Genomic DNA, 20,700 nt, shown 5'->3' on the forward strand with positions numbered 1-20,700 from the left:
AGAGGGAGAGGTCCCCAGTTAGATGAGCTTTGTCAAGTGAGTTTTAGGAAGACTGTGTTTGAAGCCATTTCTGGCCCTGTCAACAGCTAACTCTTGACATCCTTTTTGGGGTCTTTTAAAATCTGCTTAAATTTTGTGGCAGTTAAATATTTTAAATATTTGAGATGAGGTTTCTTGAAGTTTGGATGGAATGACAAATGTTTTATGTATCATCTTTTTTTCCTTTCTAAAAATTCAGTTTTAAAATCTTCTATTAGAATCATGAAAACATTGGGCGCCTGGGTGGCTCAGTTGGTTAAGCGGCTGCCTTCGGCTCAGGTCATGATCCTGGAGTCCCGGGATCGAGTCCCGCATCGGGCTCCCTGCTCGGCGGGGAGTCTACTTCTCCCTCTGACCCTCTTCCCTCTCGTGCTCTCTCTCTCATTCTCTCCCTCTCAAATAAATAAATAAATTATAAAAAAAAAAGAATTATGAAAACATTTAATGTAAATCAGAATTTCTCAACCTTATTTTCATTACTTTCCCTGCAAGGAGCTTTTTTAGGTTTCATTTTTCCTAATCAACCTCCCAGTGAAATTTTAATACCACAGATGTACTGCATAATTACCTATGTACTGTGTGTCTGCGCTTTCTTAAATAAAAAGTGCACGATTCTTCCCGACCAACTTTTGCTCTCTTGTGAACAATATTATCTCCTTGAGAAGGCACGATGTAAATTAATTATTCTATCGGTACTGTCTTTTTGGTTGAGGTTCTATAATACCCTACTTGCTACTATGATTAACAGTTCAGTGTTTACTTCAACCTTTGAAATAACAAGAAGTTGATCAGGTTTCTCTCCAAATCGACAGAGAAAGGAAAGGTGGTGTGGGGGGGACCCTGCTGAATGAGATGACAGTGCAGACGAGAAACCCAAAATTCAGACACATGAAGGGACCTTCCAGGACCCTCCACCAGGGTGCGGCTACACTGGGACCACAGTCCTGTCTCCCAAGGCTGCGGCTTTTCCCGAAGTACCAGAAGGCTGTGTCATCAGGTAGAATCACGCTGGATGGCTGCTATAAGACTTCCACATTGTTCCCTGTGCTGGAATTGTGGTGAAAAGAAACACTGTAACAGAAAACAACCGTTTCCACTTTCAGGATGAGGAAATTACACAGAAGTGATGTTCGGTCTTTGTGTGGTGAACGACTACAGAACAGTAAGTGATCTTTCCTCCTCGTTCTTTTTGTGGGACGCTCTCCTTGGGTCGTGGGCTTGCTGCTGCAGTGGTGGGAATGTTTAGGGAGGCGGGGAGGCTGCAGCCTTCATGGAAAGACGAGGAACTGTGAGAGACCAGATCCTCAACAGCCGCCGATGTACTCGTCCCATCTACAGACTGGCCCCACACAATTTCTTTCATTACAGAAAAGACTGTTTCATAGATAGCACAGCAAAACAATCCCTTTATGGGATTTTCAGTTTAACAGGTTTCCTTGCCTGGGAGTAGGGTCAGTCATTTCAGCTCTTCCTGGAGTTACTGTGAGGAGGAGGGTACGTCGCGTGCTGAGCACGCTGCTCAGGGCATCGTAAGGCGCATGGAGATGGGGGCCAGGGTTCGAGCTCGCTTCCCTGGTGCCCGGTGCCAGAGGAGGGCGGCGGCAGGGGAGGACTCCTCCCTCGGGCCTGGACAAAGCTGTAAAGCAGCGGCCGTTTGCCTCTGATACTCTTCCAATTCTCTTTGGTCTTCCCTGGTTCCCTTCCAATGTCAACATCTCACTCAGGCCTGCCTGCTCTTAAAATACTAACAGTCTACACAAATTCTTTCTTTCTTCATCTCTGCGCCCTGATGTTTTAGACTGAAGTACTTTACAGTAAGGTCTGAATGACTAATAGGTCTAATCTTCTTCGAGATACCAGGATCTTAAAAGAAAAAAGTGAACTGATAATCGTTAGCATATGAGGAGATGGTTCTTAACAGAGGAGCTTTTTAGTGGGTCTTACTCCTTTTCTACGCCTAGAAAACAGGACTCCCTATGGAGGAATGCTTAGCATACGTGTAGACAACAGGAGTCAAGTTCCTGCAGATCATAAACTGAGTGGCTTGATCTCCGAAAAAATTTTTTCTTCTAATGAAATTTTGCATCTTTTTTTTTTAAGTTTCTTTCTGTGAGTTGAATGTAAATATCCCTTTCTCCTGAAAGCTGAGGGAAATGAAAGATAAGGTTTTTTGCATTTTTATCTATGTTTCCCAGAAAATGCATACTGAGGATGGCTATCTAGAAATTTCTTTTAGCACATAATTAAAATTTGCAATGGATGTCTTGCTACGGATTCAGTCTCGGAAGCTGGTGGAACTCACTTCCTTCTGTCCCTCCCAACTGGGCTCAGACTCTGGAAACGTGTTCCTTCTCCACAGTTGTTGGTCACCAAGACCTTTAGTTGTCTTTGAAACATTTCTCATCTGTTCCTTCCTTCCCGTTATCAACGCCCTTTCATCTTCTCACATCTACTTTGTTGTGAAATTCCTGTTTTTCCTATTTCCAGACTCCCCTTCATGACCAGCATCAAACTGTTCTTTCTCGTGCTTTGATTCCACCATGACAGGCTTCTGAATCACCTGCCACATCAAGATTCAAGGCTGCCCAGCTGCAAGTTCCTCCAGACAGTGGCTCAACTCAGTTTTGTCTTCTACTTTTTTATTCGGGCTATTTTTCTCATCATCCAATAACTAGGCACCACCCACTCCTTCCTCTGTTCTTGCACCAAGATCATCCCCCTTGGCCTGAAAGGGCCCCTCCCTAGTTTCAGGCTCTTTCCCATATAAATATCCCACCTTTTTCATAAAGCTTTCCTCGACCACTCCAGCTTCTACACTCATCTGTCTTTTTTTTTTAACTGTTCATAACAGGTCTTACACTTTGTATGCCTTTACCATAGCATCTAATGCTACTTGGGTGAATAACAGGCCAATCTTTCCTGGGTGAGTTATTGTGAAAAGTCACCTCTAACTTGAAAGGTTCGGAACGGATTTCAGAGGACAGAAACCGGGCTGGCATGCAGGCTGCTCTCACGGGGACCAGGGCTAGCCACTGGCTGCTAAGCTCTGGTGACACGAGGCACCAGTCAATCCCAACGGCCAACCTTTGGAAACGAGTGGTCCCCGTGAAAGGACCGGGGTACAAGGCACTGTCAGCAGCGCGCGCGGCCCCTGCCCCGTACTTGAGTGGCGCCGGCAGGATGGTCTGGTAGTTGTAGTGCTGCTGCTGCTGGCTCAGGATCTGCAGCTGCAGGAAGAGCTGCTGCTGCTGCAGCAGCCGGGCGTAGTTGGAGTCCATCTGCGGCTCGTTCTTCTCCCCTTTCTGGTCGGGGGGGATGTACTGGTGGTACTTCAGCTTCTTTACCCGGGGCTTGGGGTCTTTGCACTTCTTGCTGCGGTGTTTGTCGTTGGGATTCTTGGGATGGCTTTGCTGTTTTTGAGAAAAAGAGAAGAACGTTTTTAGACATGCTGTCACAGGCGGCCTGTCCCACGGTGTGCGCAAAGGACTGGAGAGAAAGACCAGAGGTGTGCCTCAGCAGCCAGGGTGGCCGCCTGGGAAAGCGAGAGACTGAATATGTACCCAGAGTGAGGAAAACGTGTGTACACTTCCCCTGACCAGGAAACCTGGCCCATAGAACTGACCTTCTCGTGCTGCCTTGTTCCTTTAGAGTAAGGGAAGGATATGTAGCTCAGCAATACCTATTCACGTTCAACAGTTACTCTGGGTGTCTCGTGCAGACACACTTTGAAGGGCTTACACACAGTACCTCCCAGTGAAAAGAGGCTGCGTGCTCAAGATACAAATGGGAGAAGATGAGGGATACTTCACTATAACTGTGTACTATTTCATAGTCATTAAAAACATATTCTTTAGAGGATATGTACAAAGAGAAAAATGCTTCTTTTGGAATAGAGCAGACTATAAAGTTATGTATTTCTTTTTAAAAAAAAATTTTTTTTAAGGGGGAAGGGGAGGGGCAGAGGGAGAGAGAGAGACAATCTTAAGCAGGCTCCATGCAGGGCTCAATCTCATGACCCTGGGATCATGACCTGAGCCAAAGTCAAGAGTCGGACACTTAACCGACTGGGCTACCCTGAGGCGCCCCTCAAGTTATGTATTTTTAAGGAAAATACACATAAAATACTGCAGTCTCACAGTATTAATCAATTCACCATCATCTGCTTATTGTGCTATCAATAACAGATTTTATTCCTGGTCTTTTCAAAGTGATTACAACAATGGATGGGGTCTCAGTTCCAGAGGTTGCACTCTGTTATGTAGTGATAAAACCACGGACTTGGCCGACCAGGAAGGTGCCTACGGGAAAAGGGAGGGAGACGGGCACATACTAACCAGGGTTACCTATTCATTGGCACATTCTCTCATGAAGTGAGCATGGGGAACAGCTTTCTTCACAGAAAAACCCCACGAACTGCAGTCTGTTTCCTAGTGTGCATCTGTCTTTTCCTCTCCTAGCACTGTCCTAGGATCCCCAACCCAGCCTCTGAATCTCACATTCTTCAACAATGCCCTAGAATCAAAGCCGTCCTTAAAGAGACACTAGTGAAGAGGAGAAATCCAGAGAACAGGAGAGGCTGAGAACTCAGCATCCTCAGGGACAGATGGATCGGCATCCAAACTGTCTCTGTGCCATTTGTGGCACATGCTTGGGGATGTGGGCTGAGCAGGAGAGCTGATGTTATTAGCTCAGCTGCCACGTGCCACACTCTGGAATTTCTGGCTCCAATACTAAGTGATGGAAGATGGTGAGATACACTGATTTGTGCCCCGAGGCCACAGACACTGGGCTGCATGGAGAGAGAGAGGCTGGAGTAGAAAGAGAGTCTTCTCTGCAGGAGGGGCGAGGACCACGACAGCACCAGACGGGGGACAGAAGTGAGGAATCTGGGGAGGCAGAAAGAAGGCCTGCCTGCCCTTGGGGAGCCTGGATCCTTCCCAGCCTCATTACTTCTTCCGGCCTCACTTCTGGAAGGTGCTGGGAGGGTTGGCTAGCTCTCCAGAGTCCTTTTTCAGTTCTAAAAGTTTGACATCAGTGTTCTGCTACATTTGGCAAAGCCGTATCTGAAATGATGACACTATTCCTCTATCACCCCTCTCCCCCGCTTTACTCAACAGTTCTAAATACACTTAAAAAAAAAAAACTTTAAAAGTGTACTATACATTACGGATTTTGATCTTCCTTGGGGCTTGTTCTAACTGGATTATTTGCACCCAGTAAAATGTAGGGAACGGTGCCACCAATCTGCAGCTTATCTGGAGAACAAACCAAGCTTCGACAGGCCAAATCTGCTAAATCAAAAAACGGAGCCGCTTGTCTAAAGCCTTTAACCTGTCATGTAATATATCTGGAACAGTGCTGAGCTTGACCTTGTGTATAAAGTCCAAAATTATGTTACCATTAAAGACATCTGTTTGTGAGGCCCCTGACTCCCCAGCGTTGTGCTACAGTGGCCCTATCTCACTCTACTCCCAGTGTTTCTTTCATCTTGGCAGCCTGGATAGTGGCAGAATTGGGAACTGCTGATAAAATGTATCCTAAAGCCTTTCTGCAGGGCTCTGGGAGTTTCATGGAGACCGAAGTTTGTGCGGTTCTTCTGTGACTAGAGAACAATAGGGCATTTGTTGAAGGTGGTAGTTTCCAAAACTGAGGCGTGATCTAGCAAGTCTGCCTGTGGTTTTGGTTTCAAGGCTTCAGACTGAAAGCCAGGCTGGGCAATGTAGACTTGTGCCTTTGTGTCGGTAAAGACCTCAAACCAGCGTGTGTGCAGGGAACCTACCTTTACCAGCGCTGGCCCAGGCTTTGCTGAGGACACAGTGTTCGTGGGGACCACAGGAGCTGTGGACCTGGTGGGGGGCTGATCCGTAGTAGGAGTTTTCAAGAATTCAGGAACTGCTGGGGACAGTGAAGTAAACTGGTGGAAAAGGCAGAAAGGGAACAAGTAGGTGAACTCAATGACATAAAATTAGAAAAACCAGAATTAGAAGGGAATGACCTCATTATTTTTTTTTTTTTAAAGTCCACTAGAAAAGAAACAAAAGAAAAATATACTATGATGTCTGAGACCCAGATGGTGGAATAACATGCTTTACCTCCATGGAGCCAATTAGTTAGTCTTTGCCCCAACAGCAATGAAAAGCTAAAGCTAAATAAGGCTCGATTGACTCCACCCTAGTAGTGTTTTCTCAGAAATATGGTCAGAACCGCCCTGTTTTGGCAGAAGAAAAGTCCCAAGGCTCTTGTAAAAATGATCAAAACAATATATGACACTCGTAAGGTTCTCTTGCTGTATAGATCACAGTAATAATCCTGGTGAATTCAAATGTGATCTTTAGTCTTTGTTACAGGGTCTGATCAATCCTCTCCAGCACACCCTGGATCCAGGGCCTGGCAGCATGTGGGTAAGAAAGTTCCCATTCCTTGGAGGCCCACTCCACATACGGGTCCTTAACTGTACTTTACAGCTTATGTCCTGGTGTCCAAGCCTGACTGGTACTCTCCTTAGCCATTCCCCCCCCCTCCGCCACCGCTGCCCCATTTCCTGCAAGAGGAGGGCACCTGCTGAATGTCTTCTGGTAATATCGACTTGTTTCACTGATGGCGCACCCTCACACCTAAAGGAAGAAGCTAGTTTGTTACCAAGGCCAAAAAAGCAACCCCGAAACCTCAATTTGGAGTCACGTATTAACAAAGGAAGCGACCTATGGAAGGCCTTGATAGCTTTTATCAACAACCTAACAACCCACTTCCACTAACAATCTACTTTAAGTAGATTTTAAGTAGTCACTTACCGGAAAGAGATCTTCCTATTATAACGGATCAGTTCAATGTTGCGCAGTGATTACCACATGGACTTAACTATTACCGGACTTGTTTTAAGGAAACTTGATCCCTTCTTCCTCTATCCCTTCCACTCCCCCACGTAACTCTCAAATTCATTACAAGAATCGAAGTCAGTTCTTTTGCTGATGTATTTGGGTTTAAGAATAGCACACTGTATTTTTCCTCCTTAAAATAAATGACCTGAGAACTCAGAGGCTATTTAGCAGCAAGAAATATGAAGCTTGGCAGATACTAGTTACTCAATAAATATTTGTGTAATGGGTGAATGGAAATTCCTTGTGGCTTTACTCATGCGGGGTGAGACTCTCAAGGCCAGCTGGGACTGTGAGTATGTGTGTGGGTGTGCAGTGAACTGTGCTCACCCATGTGGGCTCTCTCCCTGAGCTTGCTTTTCCTTTTTGCCACTGATTTCAGCTTTTAAGTAATTATAAACTAACAGTCAGTGTTGACAATAAAAAGACTTGACTTTTTAAAGATGGCTACACAGTAGCCCCCTCAGCCACAGTTTATCGTACTTTCAGGGACCCATGAGCATCTGTGGTCTTGAAGCAGATGACCATCCTCTGACATACGGTCACAAGGTCAACAGCAGCCTAAGGCTACGTCACATGCCTCCGTCATTCACCTCACTTCATCTCATCACGTAGGCACTGTATCCTCTGTCATCACAAGACAAAGTATGGCGAGTATAGTATGGTAAGATATTTTGAGAGTGACTTTTATTACACTATATTGTTAGAACTGCCCTATTTTGTTATTATAGTTGTTAATCTCTTACTGTGCCTAATTTATAAAGAGAACTTTACAGTGGTCGGTACATACAGGAAAAAACAGTATACGCAGTGCTGCGTACTATCTGTGGTTTCAGGCATCCCCTGGGGGTCTGGAAATGCATCCCCTGTGGATAAGGGGAGACTACTGTACTCAATTTCATTCAAACAGACATGAAAGAAAGGGCTTTATCCGAGAGTCTTGACACCTGTGTTCCAGGCTGACTTCTGCCCCCAAAAGGCGCAGAGCCAGCCACCTCCTCAGTGAACCTCTGACATGAAGTGGAAGGTCAAGGCCAGCTAATCACTGCTTTAAAGGATGTGGTTTTATTTGTTTCCCTTTCACTTTGCACATTTGCTGGAAGTGAGGATATTTATCTCCGGGTCAATTTTCACACAGGGAAAAACATTCCTTGGCTGTTAAATAGCCGACATATGAAGAAGAACCACATATTTGAATATATATATCTACGAGAAATAAATATATAGACAGATATTTCCTTGCAGGTAAATTCTACTAACCTGGCAAGCTATTTTACCAGTCCAGCCCCCACTGACTGATATGATAGCAATGACACATTTGCGAGCAGTGTTAATAATCTGAAAAATAATCCAGAAGTATGAATGTGGTATCAATTATAGTATGTATGAAAATGATTCTCCTGTATTTCTAGACCTTGCCTAATTGACCTCAGCCTTGATTACTGATACTCTCATCTTATTAGCTCTTTTGGTATTTCAGTGTGACTTTGCTACCCAGAAAACCACAGACCCCAGTGAAACACAAGAATAACCCCACTGAGATACAGTGATTATTAATATTACCTACTCTGAAGATAAATTCTAGTTAAAAAGGGAGAAATGTCTAAACTCTTCTTTATATTTTGCCAGTCTTTTTTATGTGCTTTAGAAACGACCCCTCAAACCATCTTACATCCTACCTAGATGTGAGGATCCTGGTGGCTAGAGTTACAAAAAATAAAAAAAATCTAAGTATCTGTACTTCTGAAAGGACAGTATTCCAAAAAGGATGAAAAGAATAAAGGATACTACACTTATTTTATTCCACAGTAAAGTGAGCAATATGTTAAAATCTTAAAAGAATGCTTTAAATGTTTAAATTTCCACTGAGACCTAAGTTCACCTTTTGTACTTTCAAAATTTCGTCTCAAAATGATTCAGAATCTTTTCTCCAAGAAAACAAAAAAGCTGCAAACTTTGTTTTGTTTTATTGGATCTTGACCGCTGTTCCCAAGCTACAGGTCTCATGACCTCCAATTCTTCAACTGTCATCACGACACCATGACAAGAAATGTCAGAAAGACATTGCTGTCTAACGATGAATATTTAGGCTTTAAATAAAACTGAAGAAGAAAGCACTCTGAACCTTAAAGACTGACTGTTCTCTTCTTAGAAACTGTTAAGGGAAAGTTCTGCTACAAAGACAAAAATAAGTCAGAGTAAACGTTTAAGTTGATTAAAATTTTATAATGTATCAGGTGTCTGCACCCATTCCTTCTGTAAAGATAATACACTTGTCAGGGACCAATCACTGTTCTCTGGTAAGTTCCTTTTTTATTAGATTTCTTTATGCAATCTAGAGGGCAGAAATTAGGTATTTAAAAACAAAGCTTTTTTGGTACTGTAGATTTTAAATCTAAAATAAATGTGTTTTTAATTTAGGATGCAGCAGAGATCTTAATTAAGATGGGAATATGCAAATAAGAAATTCAAAATGTAATTCTTCTTTAAATATTGTTTCCATATTCCAATTCCCAGACAAATAAAATGGATACTAGTATGAATGAGCTGAATACAAATCAAAAACACATGCTTTGTATATTTAACAAATGGATCTTTTATGTAAATTCTAGTTTTGTTAAAATCTCTCTTAGCATGGACCACTCTGTTTATGTAACGCACAGTTAAAAGTTTAGGCATTTCATTTTTAGTACACGTAGTTGAACATTAAATTAATCTTTTGGCACAACATCTGGTGGACATTTAGCTGGTACTTGACGACCTGATTAGTAGTGAGGATTTGCATGTGTCCCTCATTTAAAAAAATCTATTATTTAAAAAAATTGTGGTAAAATATATTTAACATAAAAGTTACCATTTAAACCATTTCAAAGTGTATAATTCTATGGCATTACGCACATTCCCATTGTTCTCTGTCACTAACATCCATCTCGAAAACTTTTTCATCTTCCCAAACTGAAACTCTCTATCCGTTAAACAACAGTTGCCCATCCTGGCCTCCCACCAGCCCCTGGCAACCACTATGTATGAGCTGACTGTATGAGTGTGACTAGTCTGGGTAGCTCATAATAGTGGAATCACACATTTTTCCTTTTGTGTCTGGCTTATTTCACTTAGCGTAATATCCTCAAGGTGCATCCATATTGTAGTGTGGGTCAGAATCTCCTTTTTTAAGGCTGAATAATATTCTATCATATGGATGTACCACATTTTGTTTAGCCATTCATTTGTCAGTGGACTCAGGGTTGCTTCTACCTTCGGCTTTGTGCATAATGTTGCTCTCAACACGGCCGTAGAAATACCTACTCCAGTCCCTGCTTTTAAAGCTTGTAGGCATATACCCAGAAGGGGAATTTCTGATCACATGGTAATTCTAGTTTCAGCTCTTTGAGAGAAGCACCATACCATTCACTATAGTGACTGCACCATTTCACAATACTACCAAGAAGGTAGAAGGATTCTAATTTCTTCACATCCTTACCAACGCTTGTTAATTTTGTTCTTGGATAGTAGCCATTCTAAAGGTGTGAGGTGCTATCTCACTGTGGTTTTGATTTGCATTTCTCTAGTGATTTGTGCTGTTAAGCATCTTTTCATGTGGTTACTGGCCATTTGTTTATCTTCTTTCTTTCTTTCTTAATTTTTAAGGGGGGAAGGGCAGAGGGAGAGAGAGAGAATCTTAAGCAGGCTCCACACTCAGCATGAAGCCCAATGCAGGCCTCCATCACACGACACTGAGATCATGACCTGAGCCAAAATCAAGAGTCAGACGCCTAACTGACTGAGCCACCCAGGCACCCCTTATTTACCTTTTTTTATTTTTTAAAGATTTTATTTGAGAGAGACAGAGAGGGTGAGAGAGAGGGAGAATGAGCATGAGTGAGGGGGAGGGGCAGAGGGAGAGAGAAAAGCAGACTCGCTGCTGAGCAGGGAGCCTGACGTGGGGCTCGACTCCAGGAACCTGGGATCATGACCTGAGCCAAAGGCAGATGATTAACCGGCTGAGCCACCCAGGTGCCCCTATCTTCTTTTGAGAAATGTCTTCTAGTCCTTTACCCATTTTTAAATCAGGTTAGTTATTTTTCTGTTGAGTTGGGGGAGTTGTGTATATATTCTAGGTATTAACCCCTTATCCGGTGATTTGTAGATATTTCCTCCCATTCCATGGGCTGCTTATCACTCTGTTGATAGTGCCCTTTGATGCACAGAAGTTTTTCATTTTGATAAAGCCTAATTATTTTTTTCTTTTGTGGCCTTGGTATCATATCCAAGAAATCATCACTAAGTCCAGCATCATAAAGCTTTCCCCTGTTCTTCTTCTAAGAGTTGTATAGTTCTAGTTCTTTTGTTTAGTCTCAGTCAAAGTGACTATTAGGGGCCAGAATGTGAAAGCAAAGTAAGTATTAGAATTACCATTATTCATTTTTGGTAACTGAGTTATGGTACTTGTGTAGACTGTACAGTTGAGGAAATAATGTTATGTATGTATTTGTGAAAGAATACAAGTAACAGTTGTCATAATGAGTCACAAGAGGATGACACAGGATGCTATGCTGGAAAAGGGTCTTAGGAAGAATCTCAAACTGTTGGCTTAATAAGAACAAAGTCACTAGTTCAAACCCTGCGCAGGCCAGACAGATGCTCTCTTGATGACGTCTGCCCCGGGGAACACATGTGAAGTAAGTAGCTCAGTGCCAGGCCCAAGGAAGTGCTCAGCACATGTTGGTCAGTATTTTTTATCCCTCATCTCAGTTACAGTCAATAATTCTTGATTTATTTATAAGTAAACAGGAAAGGCCTATTCTGTCAAATGTACACTTTAGGCCCTTTCCTTCTGGTCACAGGAGAACGGAGTTAGGCACTAGGATGGAACACGACCTCACGGTTAATGCTGGAACCAGCTCAAAATCGAAGCATTAACAGCTACAGCATTAGGTACATCCTGTTACCCTTAACAGGAGAAATTGTAGCCAGTATCTTGGATGTCCTAATTCAGGCTTTTATTGGTAAGCATTTGTGATAAAACTTAGGCTCATTTTAGTTATGTCATATATATGTACATGGCTTACCTGTTAGACCTTGCTCATCCTCTTCGTTCGCTTAAACTTAAGGTTTCTATATTATTTGGAAAAGGTCATCTACCTGAAGGTTACTAGATACAATGGGAAAAAGTACACCAAGTTCCCCTAAGCTCGTCTTCATGTAAGTACACTGAGTAACGGATCCACAGGGTTTCCTATCAGCACTATTTCTAATTTGGCACAGGGGTCGTCCCCATAGCAGAGACTGTGAAAATGAACACAGATTCTGTCAGGTCACACTTACAGGTAAGCGTGTGAGGGCTTAACATAAATGATTAATTAAATGGCTTAAGAAATTACAGAGAGAAAAAACATCTTTGGATTAAAAGCACCAGTGAAACAGCTCCTGGTGCCCACATGTGGCTAGCTGTTCGTAATTTTCCGCGGCTTTCCATTGTTCAAGAATTGCTTAGGCATAAAATAAATTGAGCTCCAATATGTGATGTGTGTTCCATTAATGTTCTGGCAAATTTCTTTCCAGCTGTACTTTGATCAGAATTGAAAAGAAAAAAGTCCAAGGAATGGCAGTGCTAGTCTTTTACAGACCACACAGAAATACATATTTCAAAGAAGAATTTTTTTGGGGGGGTACAACGTATGTTTTGAAGAAAGGACAATGGTAGTGTATTATACTGTCCACAGTGTGAAATCATTAGCATTTTAGCACTGGGATTGAAAGAGAAGAGCCTGGAAAATATGTTCTTTACCTAGATATTATGCGTTAATGTTTTTTTTTTTTTGGTAGGGAATATATCTTTTATTTAAATACTTTCCTATAGGACTCAATCCTCTGGTATTTATCTGTGTGTTCTGAAAAAGAATTCAGGAGACAATATGTCACAACACATTTTGGAAATAAAGCAAGCCAGAAAGGTATCTTGAGCCTAATTTTCTCTTAAGTAATTATCTGTAAATATAACTTTTATTTATTTTCTATTTATTTTTTAAAGATTTTATTTATCTGTCAGAGAGAGAGGGAGAGAGAGTTGCACACGAGCAGGGGGAAGGGCAGAGGCAGAGGGAGAAGCAGGCTCCTGGATGAGGGACTTGATCCCAGGACCTGAGCCCAAGGCAGACACTTAAGCCCTGAACAAGGAACTGGATGAGGGACTTGATCCCAGGACCAGATCATGACCTGAGCCCAAGGCAGACACTTAACCGACTGAGCCACCCAGGCGTCCCTGTAAATATAACTTCTAAAGAACCAAAAAGAAATTCCCTGCACTGGCCCTGAACTATTAGGCCAAATATTAAAAAAAAAAAAAAAAAAAACTGAACAGGGAAATTAGAAAAATGTGTTTAAGCCCTGGAATTAAATGTACAGCACAAAATGATGACTAATTAGCATATGAAAAACCTTGGTTCAGGCAAACAAGAAGCAAAGGGAAATTTGTGACAGAGTTACTCCAAGTGTGATCTGTGGACCTCTATTAGCTGCCTGCAGTGGAAATTTGATGCTACCCCACTACTCTTTTTTTTTTTAATTTAAGTAATCTCTGCACCCAGCGTGGGGCTCAAACTCACAACCCCGAGATCAAGAGTCGCATGCTCTATGGCTGAGCCAGCCAGGCACCTTGCTACCCCACTATCTCATTGTACTCTGCAAGACTAGCCCAAAATATTTTGGAAATTAAACACACTACATAAAACACAAACACATAGTAGTCTTTCGCTATAGGCAATTTGAGGACCACTGGTCCACAGTAACTAAATTCACCATTATACTCTCACAGTGAATTTCATTTTAAAGATTGAAAATTAAGAATCTCAAAGAATACCCCAAATACAAGACGTTTATGTTGTTCTTCTGTTATCTTGTCTTTATGTGGGCTATTTCAATAACGGTGAGGAGACGGACTTTTGGGGGGGGTCCAATGATAATACTAAAGCAGGAAAAAAGAAATTGCAGAGATAATCTCCTAGGGTTTTTCATTCATTAAAGCAATAAGCACTTGCTGTGTGCTGGACCCTGCGTGTTCAGGATTAGGTCACTAAGATAAAATGAGGGGACATCCCGGCCCTTTGGAAACTTGATGTCTGATGAAAAGCAGTGTTCTCAGCCATTTTCCTGTACTTGAACTACAAATGTGAAAGTAATTATATTTGGGGAAATAAATACATTTTATATATACGAAGTGAGATGCCTAGACAAATTCACTAAACAAACACTAGATAACAGTGAAAATAATTAAAGTACAAAATGTGCTCAAACGCTAATTATTACCCCTAGATGACACCAAAATCCCTAAGACTTTACAGGCATCACAAAATTTGCCTGTGCAGTTGATTACAAGACCAAAAACAAAAACCTACAACTTACCTATAATCCTCGTCAAGGATCCTCTTTCTTCTACATCAATATAGCACAGTTAATGGGGAGATGCTTCTTTAATTGCATGAATAAAAGTGTAATAATGAGAATCTCTGTCAGATTCCTTACTTAAAAATACTAACACACTTAGTTCAAGGGAGTTTTATAAAGGACACACAATTTAAGAAGGTCTCAAGGTATAGGGGGCAGAAATTATGCACCAGGTAAAGTGGAGGCAAGCCAGCTTAGCTAGGTTCTAGGTTCGTTTCCTTGACCGTGTGAGTGGGCAGCGCACCACTCTCTGAAGTGGGTCTTCTGCTGTAGGCCTTGCTGACCCGACAGACAGAAAGCAGACTGTCCGTGGTCGGCACGTAGTAGACGGAACCTGTGCTCTAGCAACAGTACTGTTATAAAAACTAGCGTTTCAGTTCCGGAATGACCCAGGGCTTAGTGTGCGTTGCACTCTGGCAATAAACAGACCATATTTATTCTTCAAGAAACACTGCTATTCTTTTTTTCCTTCAAGGACTCTGGGAATGTCAGCTCACTGGGTGGGACTCCCTCTGGTTAAAGCTCCTCACTTACAAACTTAGCTGGAGACCAAGTTTCAAGAGCAAAGCAAAAAACCTAATACGAGCGATGCAGGGAGAGGGAAAATGCCATCTCCTACCACACAGGTGGAACCGTCATGACGCCATTACCAGGTAGATGGCTGACGCGACAAAAATCCCGTGTGACTGAAAGCTAAGGCCACGCTAAGAGCTGTCTGGTATCCTGACCTACTCAGAGAACCAACAACCGAAATGGCTAAGTAGAACTGGTTTTTGATGCTATTTACTTGCATACTTGACATTCTTTTTAGCCCTATTTTTAAAGCTCAAAACCAGGGTGCAGCCAGTATGTGAGAATACAGTTAGGGCTGGTCTCCCGTGCTCTCCCTTTCTGCCAGCTTCGACCTCAGCCCATGGGTAGGTCGCTGACCCCACCTTCTTCCAACCCAGGTTCCAGCCAAGCCAAGCGGCCAGTCACTCTTGCCCTGAAACTCTGACGGGAGAATATGAACTTAGGTACCCACACAACCTCTGATGAATCCCAGCTGGAGAGGCTCTACTCTCAAGTGGAAGAACACAAACACGGACCGCTTCTACAAGCCTGGCACCCGTCAGTGCTTGTGGTGCTGAACTGTGGCACGCTTTTTCCACACCAAGGGCCTGTGGGACATGCTGGCCACACACACACACACTCTCTCTCTCTCTCTGTCTCTGAAGTAGCTCTTGTCCTCCAAAAGTCAAAGTCCCTCTCCTGAGGGGCTCACATTTTACTTAGTTGGAAGCACATATACAATAAGCAAATAATGTATTTCTGATCATGGTGGTAAGGGCCATGATGAACATAGTGCCGAGAGAGACCTAGTCCCCACCAACAGATATCCATGAATGAGAAGAAATGCTGCAAGCAAATATGCAAACATTTTGAATCCCCAAATTTCTGTACCTTTCTGAACCTAGGCCTTGTCTGGTGTAAGGGTTAAGCCAGGTAATTGCTAAAGTCCTTCCAACTCAAAAATTCTACGATGCTTGGCTTTAACAAGAACATTTTCTACTGAATCTAACCAATTCCATTAAGTAGTTCAATAGCTGTGACTTTAAGATAACTAAATAGTTATTAAAATTTCAGTAAGGCAAAAACATTATAAGGAGATGAAAAACTAGCCTAAGAGTTCTTATATAACCAAAAGAAAGAGGAACATCCATTGAAAAATAAGAGATGGGAATTTCCAATGCAATTATCAAAAAATATTTGTTAGATTCTTTGCATGCACTAGATTTTCAGTTCCCAACACAATCTGACTCATAACAGGTGCTCCATAAATACTGTTGAACAAATGAATTCAGTCTAACCAAAATCAAGGAGTCAATTAAAACTTTCAAATCTCCGGTGTGCAAGGTTTAAAGTAATGATATTACCTGCTTGTGGGAAAGACACAGTGACAGTGGGGACCTGTATTACCCTCCCGGAAGGCAGTTCAAGTGCCTACCTTTTACCTAACAAAAGGTCCAAATCCATTTCAAAATCTGGCTATTATCCAAAGAAATAATCAGACAAGTGCACAACAATGTATGTATAGAAACAATGTGTGCAGCAAATACGTGAGAATAAAACAGGGGCTCTTGGGGCGCCTGGGTGGCTCAGTCGGTGGGAAGTGTCTGCCTTTGGCTCAGGTCATGATCCCAGGGTCCTGGGATGGAGCCCCGCATCGGGCTCCCTGCTCAGCGGAAGCCTGTTCTCCCTCTCCCATTCCCACTGCTTGTGTTCCCTCTCTTGCTGTCTCTCTCTAATAAATTTAAAAAAATTAAATAAAACAGGGGCTCTTACTGTGTTCGTAAGAGTGAAAAATAGAGACAAGTCTGGACGACCCACAATACGAAATTGGCTAAAAGATGAACTTAGCTACCCCATTAAAAATGAGATTAATGTAATTTATTGACAAGGAACACTATAAGGATTATGATTAAGGTATAAAAGTGATTTAGACCTAAGAGTTCCTGCATGACCCAGCAGTTCCATTCCGAGGTAAATACCCAAGAGAACTGAAACACACGTTCACATAAAAACTTGTCCACACACATTCAAAGCACCATTACTCATAATGGCCGCATGTCTAGGGGCTATAGCTCAGGAGTAGAACATGTGACTACGTAAGAGCCACATGCCCCAATCAAACGTCCATGAACAGACACTCAAAATATGGTATATCAATGGACTATTTTTTAGTCATAACAAATGATGTATTGATACAGGCTGTAACATGGATGAACCTTAAAAACATACCAAATAAGAGAAGCCAATCATAAAGATCACATATTGTATGATTCCATTTATATAAAATGTCCAGAAGAGGCAAATGCAGAGACAGAAGTAGACTGATGGTGGCCTAGGGCTGGTGGAGGGGAAAACGGGGAATGACTGCTAATGGGTATGGGCTTCTTTTCTGGGATGATGAAAATGTTCTGGAATCAGGTAGTGTTGATAGTTGCACAGCTCTGTGAATATGCTAATAACCACTGAATTAGACATTTTAAAAGGGTGAATTTTCCCAGTGCCATTTTTTACAGAAATAGAAAAATCCATCCTAACATTCATATGGAATCTCAAGGGACCCCCAAGTAGCCAAAAACATTCTTGAAAAAGAACAAAGTTGGTCTCACACTTCCTGACTTCAAGACAAACATATAAGCCAATGCAACAGAATTCAGAGTCCTTAAATTATTATGTATGTGGTCAAATGATCTTCAACAGAAGTGCCAAGGGGAACAGTTTTTTCAATAAATGATGCTGGGAAAATTGGATATTCACATGCAAAAGAATGAAGATGGCTCCTTATCTTACACCATATACAAAAATTAAAATGGGTTAAAGATCTAAATGTAAGATTCAAGCCTATAAAAATCCTAGAAGAAAACAGAGAGAAGCAGCTTCATGACACTGCATTTGGCCATAATTTCTTAGTAGAATACCTAAAGCACAGGTAACAAACCCCAAAATAGACAAATGGCACTATATCAAACTTAAAAACTTCTGTGCCTCAAAAGACACTATTAGTAGAGGAAAAAGGCAACACAAAGAATGGAAGAAAATGTTTGCTCATCATATATCTGAAAAGGGGTTAATATCCAGGATATACAAAAAACTTCTACAATTTAACAGCAGAAAAACAAATATTCTTATTAAAGATGGGCAAAGGACTCAAATAGATCTATCTCCAAAGATGATATACAAATGGCCAACAAACATATGAAAAGATGCTTAACAGCACTAATCATTATAAAAAGGCAAATCAAAACCACAATAAGATATCACTTCATACCACTAGAATGGCTACTATCAAAAGAACATAAATTAGTAAGTGTTGGTGAGGATGTGGTGAAACTGAAACCCTGGCATGCTGCTGGTGGGAGTGTGAAATGGTACAGCCACTATGGAGAATGGTATGGTGGTTCCTTAATAAATTTAAGATAGAATTCCCATATGATCCATCAATCCCACTTCTGGGTATATGCTCCAAAGAATTGAAAGCAGTGTCTTGAAGAGATATTTCCAAACCCATGTACCTAGCACCATTATTCACAATAGCCAAAACAGGGAAGCAACCCAATGTCCACTGACGAATGGATAAACAAAATATGGCATATCCAAATAATGGGATATTATTTGGCCTTAAAAATGAAGGCGATCCTGTCACAGCCCAGAACATGAACCTTGAAGATTTTATGTTAAGTGACATAAACCAGTCACAGAAAGGCAAATATTGTATGATTCCATTTATATGAGACATCTGAAGGAGTCAAATTCGTATGTATGTATGTATATATGTCTTTATTTAAATTCCAGTATCATTAACATGCAATGTTATATTAATTTCAGGGGGACAATACAGAGATTCAACAATTCTATACTTGACTCAGTGCTCTTCCTGGTAGGTGTACTCTTCAATCCCCATCACCTACCTCACACATCCCCCCCACCCTAAAGTAGTCAAATTCTTAGAAATGGAAATGGAATTGTGATTGTCAGGGCCCGGAGAAAGGGGTTGGGGGCTGCTGTTTAAAGCGTACAGTTTCAGTTTTGCAAGAAAAAAAGGTTCTGGAGATCTGCTGCACAACAATGTGAGCATACTTAACAAGACTGAGTCACACATTTTAAACTGGTTAAGAAGGCAGAAAAAAAAAAGGAGGGGGAGGGTATATTTTATAGTATGTGAATTACATCCCCAACAAATGAGAAAAATTTTTTAAAAAGCAAACTACACAACCATTTGTAAAATAAAAATGTGGATACAGGACAGAAATAAAATCTAAGAATCTATTGAAAAATGTTAACAGTGTTTGTATCACAGGTGAAAAAAAATCTCTATTTTCCCACACTTTTAGACTTTTCTTCTGGAAGAAGAAGAAACGTAGTTACCTTGATATATAAAAAACAAGGCACTCTCTGTTTAGGGGGAGAAACGAGAAATGTGATACCTGGGCTGGAGTGTTTGTAGTCACAGGAGACGGAGATTCGCTAACTTTCGGCTCACTTGGGGACGCGGCTGACCCCTGTGACTCCTGGCTGGCTGGCTGGTCTGGAGACAAGGCATCACTGCTGTCTTCGTCAAATGAGAAATCACCCTGAGTCTGAGGATAGTCGTCCTTCCCAACGCCTAAAGAAAGAAATGATTTTCAACTTATCTTGGCCTTGGAATACCAAGCTTAAAATGATAAAGAAGGAGAAACATTGTTTGTTACAAGAATGTAAGAAGCTGGCTTAAAAAAAAAAAATTGAACATAATGTACTTCCCAGAGGAAGAACACACCACTACCTATGATGAATACTTGGAGAAAAAGTCAGACCTGAATCAGATCAAGCCTTTGGATCCAACTACTGGTTTCAGGAAGTACAGAAGGCAAGAAAAGTTTTCAGTGACACTGGGAATGCTAATGCATTCAGTAAGATCCAGTATGTGGACAGGCTAGAGAACATAATAAGGTCTGCTCCCCAACAGATACACAGTAAGAAAAGAGGAATAAGACCCACGCAGGAGATTAAGACGTAAGAGAGACATCAGCCAAAGAGACAAGGTGTAGATCTTGTGTGGATTTGGATACAACTGTTAAAAAACATTAAGAGGCGTGGGAGAAAATGGGGCCACAACTCGGTATCTGTTGATGAGTCCTACTTCTTGGAGTGGCCCAGTGATACTGACACCTTACTGTTTGGGCTCCTATTTCTTTGGGACTGAATGGAATCATCAGTGAATGTACTACTTAGGATCACTGACTACAAATTGCCTAAGATTTAAACTCATACTAGTACAAAATACGAAGTCCCCAGAGTAATGGAAACTATAATGGTTTTTATAGTAGGATACTAACTTTTCAAAATTGCTTGCTGACTACGTGGTATTATTCCATATTTTTTGTTTTTCTGCTAAAACTTTTGCCAGAAAAAAAAGCCTGTGTGTGTATGGGCGGGGGGAGGTGGAACCATTAGTAACTAAGTGTGAGAAGATCAGGGTAAAAGGGACAGATATTACCCTTCTTAATAAATACATCTGTACTCATGTGCTGTTTACTTTGCTGAACTGACACTGAACAAGTGATTTATCTTTCCTAGAAGTAAACAGAATTAAATAACGAAGTCTGTAAAAATCTTAACACAAGAGGAATTAAATGGTGTAATGCAATAAAGTTAATTTAGAAAACATCATAATGAAATTGGAACCTAAGGACATCAACCTCAGATGTGACAAGAGGAATCTCTGTGTTAACTGGTAAGAGATGCTAGTCTTAGCAGGCGTAAATGACAATAATAATGGGAATTGGTGCAAGTGTTAATCAATTTCTACTTCACC

The 20,700-nt window shown here is 41.5% G+C and overlaps 1 protein-coding gene and 1 long non-coding RNA gene across 13 annotated transcripts in view; one reads left to right on the forward strand and one right to left on the reverse strand.

Annotated features, from left to right (window-relative positions):
* MRTFB (myocardin related transcription factor B) overlaps positions 1 to 20,700 on the reverse strand; it is a 276,619-nt gene that overhangs the window by 32,531 nt on the left and 223,388 nt on the right. For all 11 annotated transcript variants that reach the window (XM_073899477.1, XM_073899476.1, XM_073899478.1 and 8 more), the window contains 3 exons: positions 19,331 to 19,509; positions 5,819 to 5,953; positions 3,202 to 3,449 (listed from right to left, as the gene is read on the reverse strand). In XM_073899477.1, coding sequence (XP_073755578.1) covers positions 3,202 to 3,449; positions 5,819 to 5,953; positions 19,331 to 19,509 — 562 coding nt within the window. The remainder of the gene's footprint in view (positions 1 to 3,201; positions 3,450 to 5,818; positions 5,954 to 19,330; positions 19,510 to 20,700) is intronic.
* LOC141373972 (uncharacterized) lies at positions 1,076 to 19,361 on the forward strand. 2 transcript variants are annotated; one of them, XR_012380440.1, is made up of 5 exons: positions 1,154 to 1,201; positions 6,387 to 6,440; positions 7,404 to 7,578; positions 18,732 to 18,783; positions 19,238 to 19,361. It is a non-coding gene; the product is annotated as an uncharacterized lncRNA (long non-coding RNA). The 2 variants fall into 2 exon arrangements; XR_012380439.1 differs by lacking the exon at positions 6,387 to 6,440 and having other exon boundaries at positions 1,076 to 1,201.

Source organism: Callorhinus ursinus, unplaced genomic scaffold (genome assembly GCF_003265705.2).
Source record: "Callorhinus ursinus isolate GAN/ISIS: 27379988/994484 unplaced genomic scaffold, GSC_fseal_2.0 scaffold13, whole genome shotgun sequence".
Taxonomy (NCBI): Eukaryota; Metazoa; Chordata; class Mammalia; order Carnivora; family Otariidae; genus Callorhinus; species Callorhinus ursinus.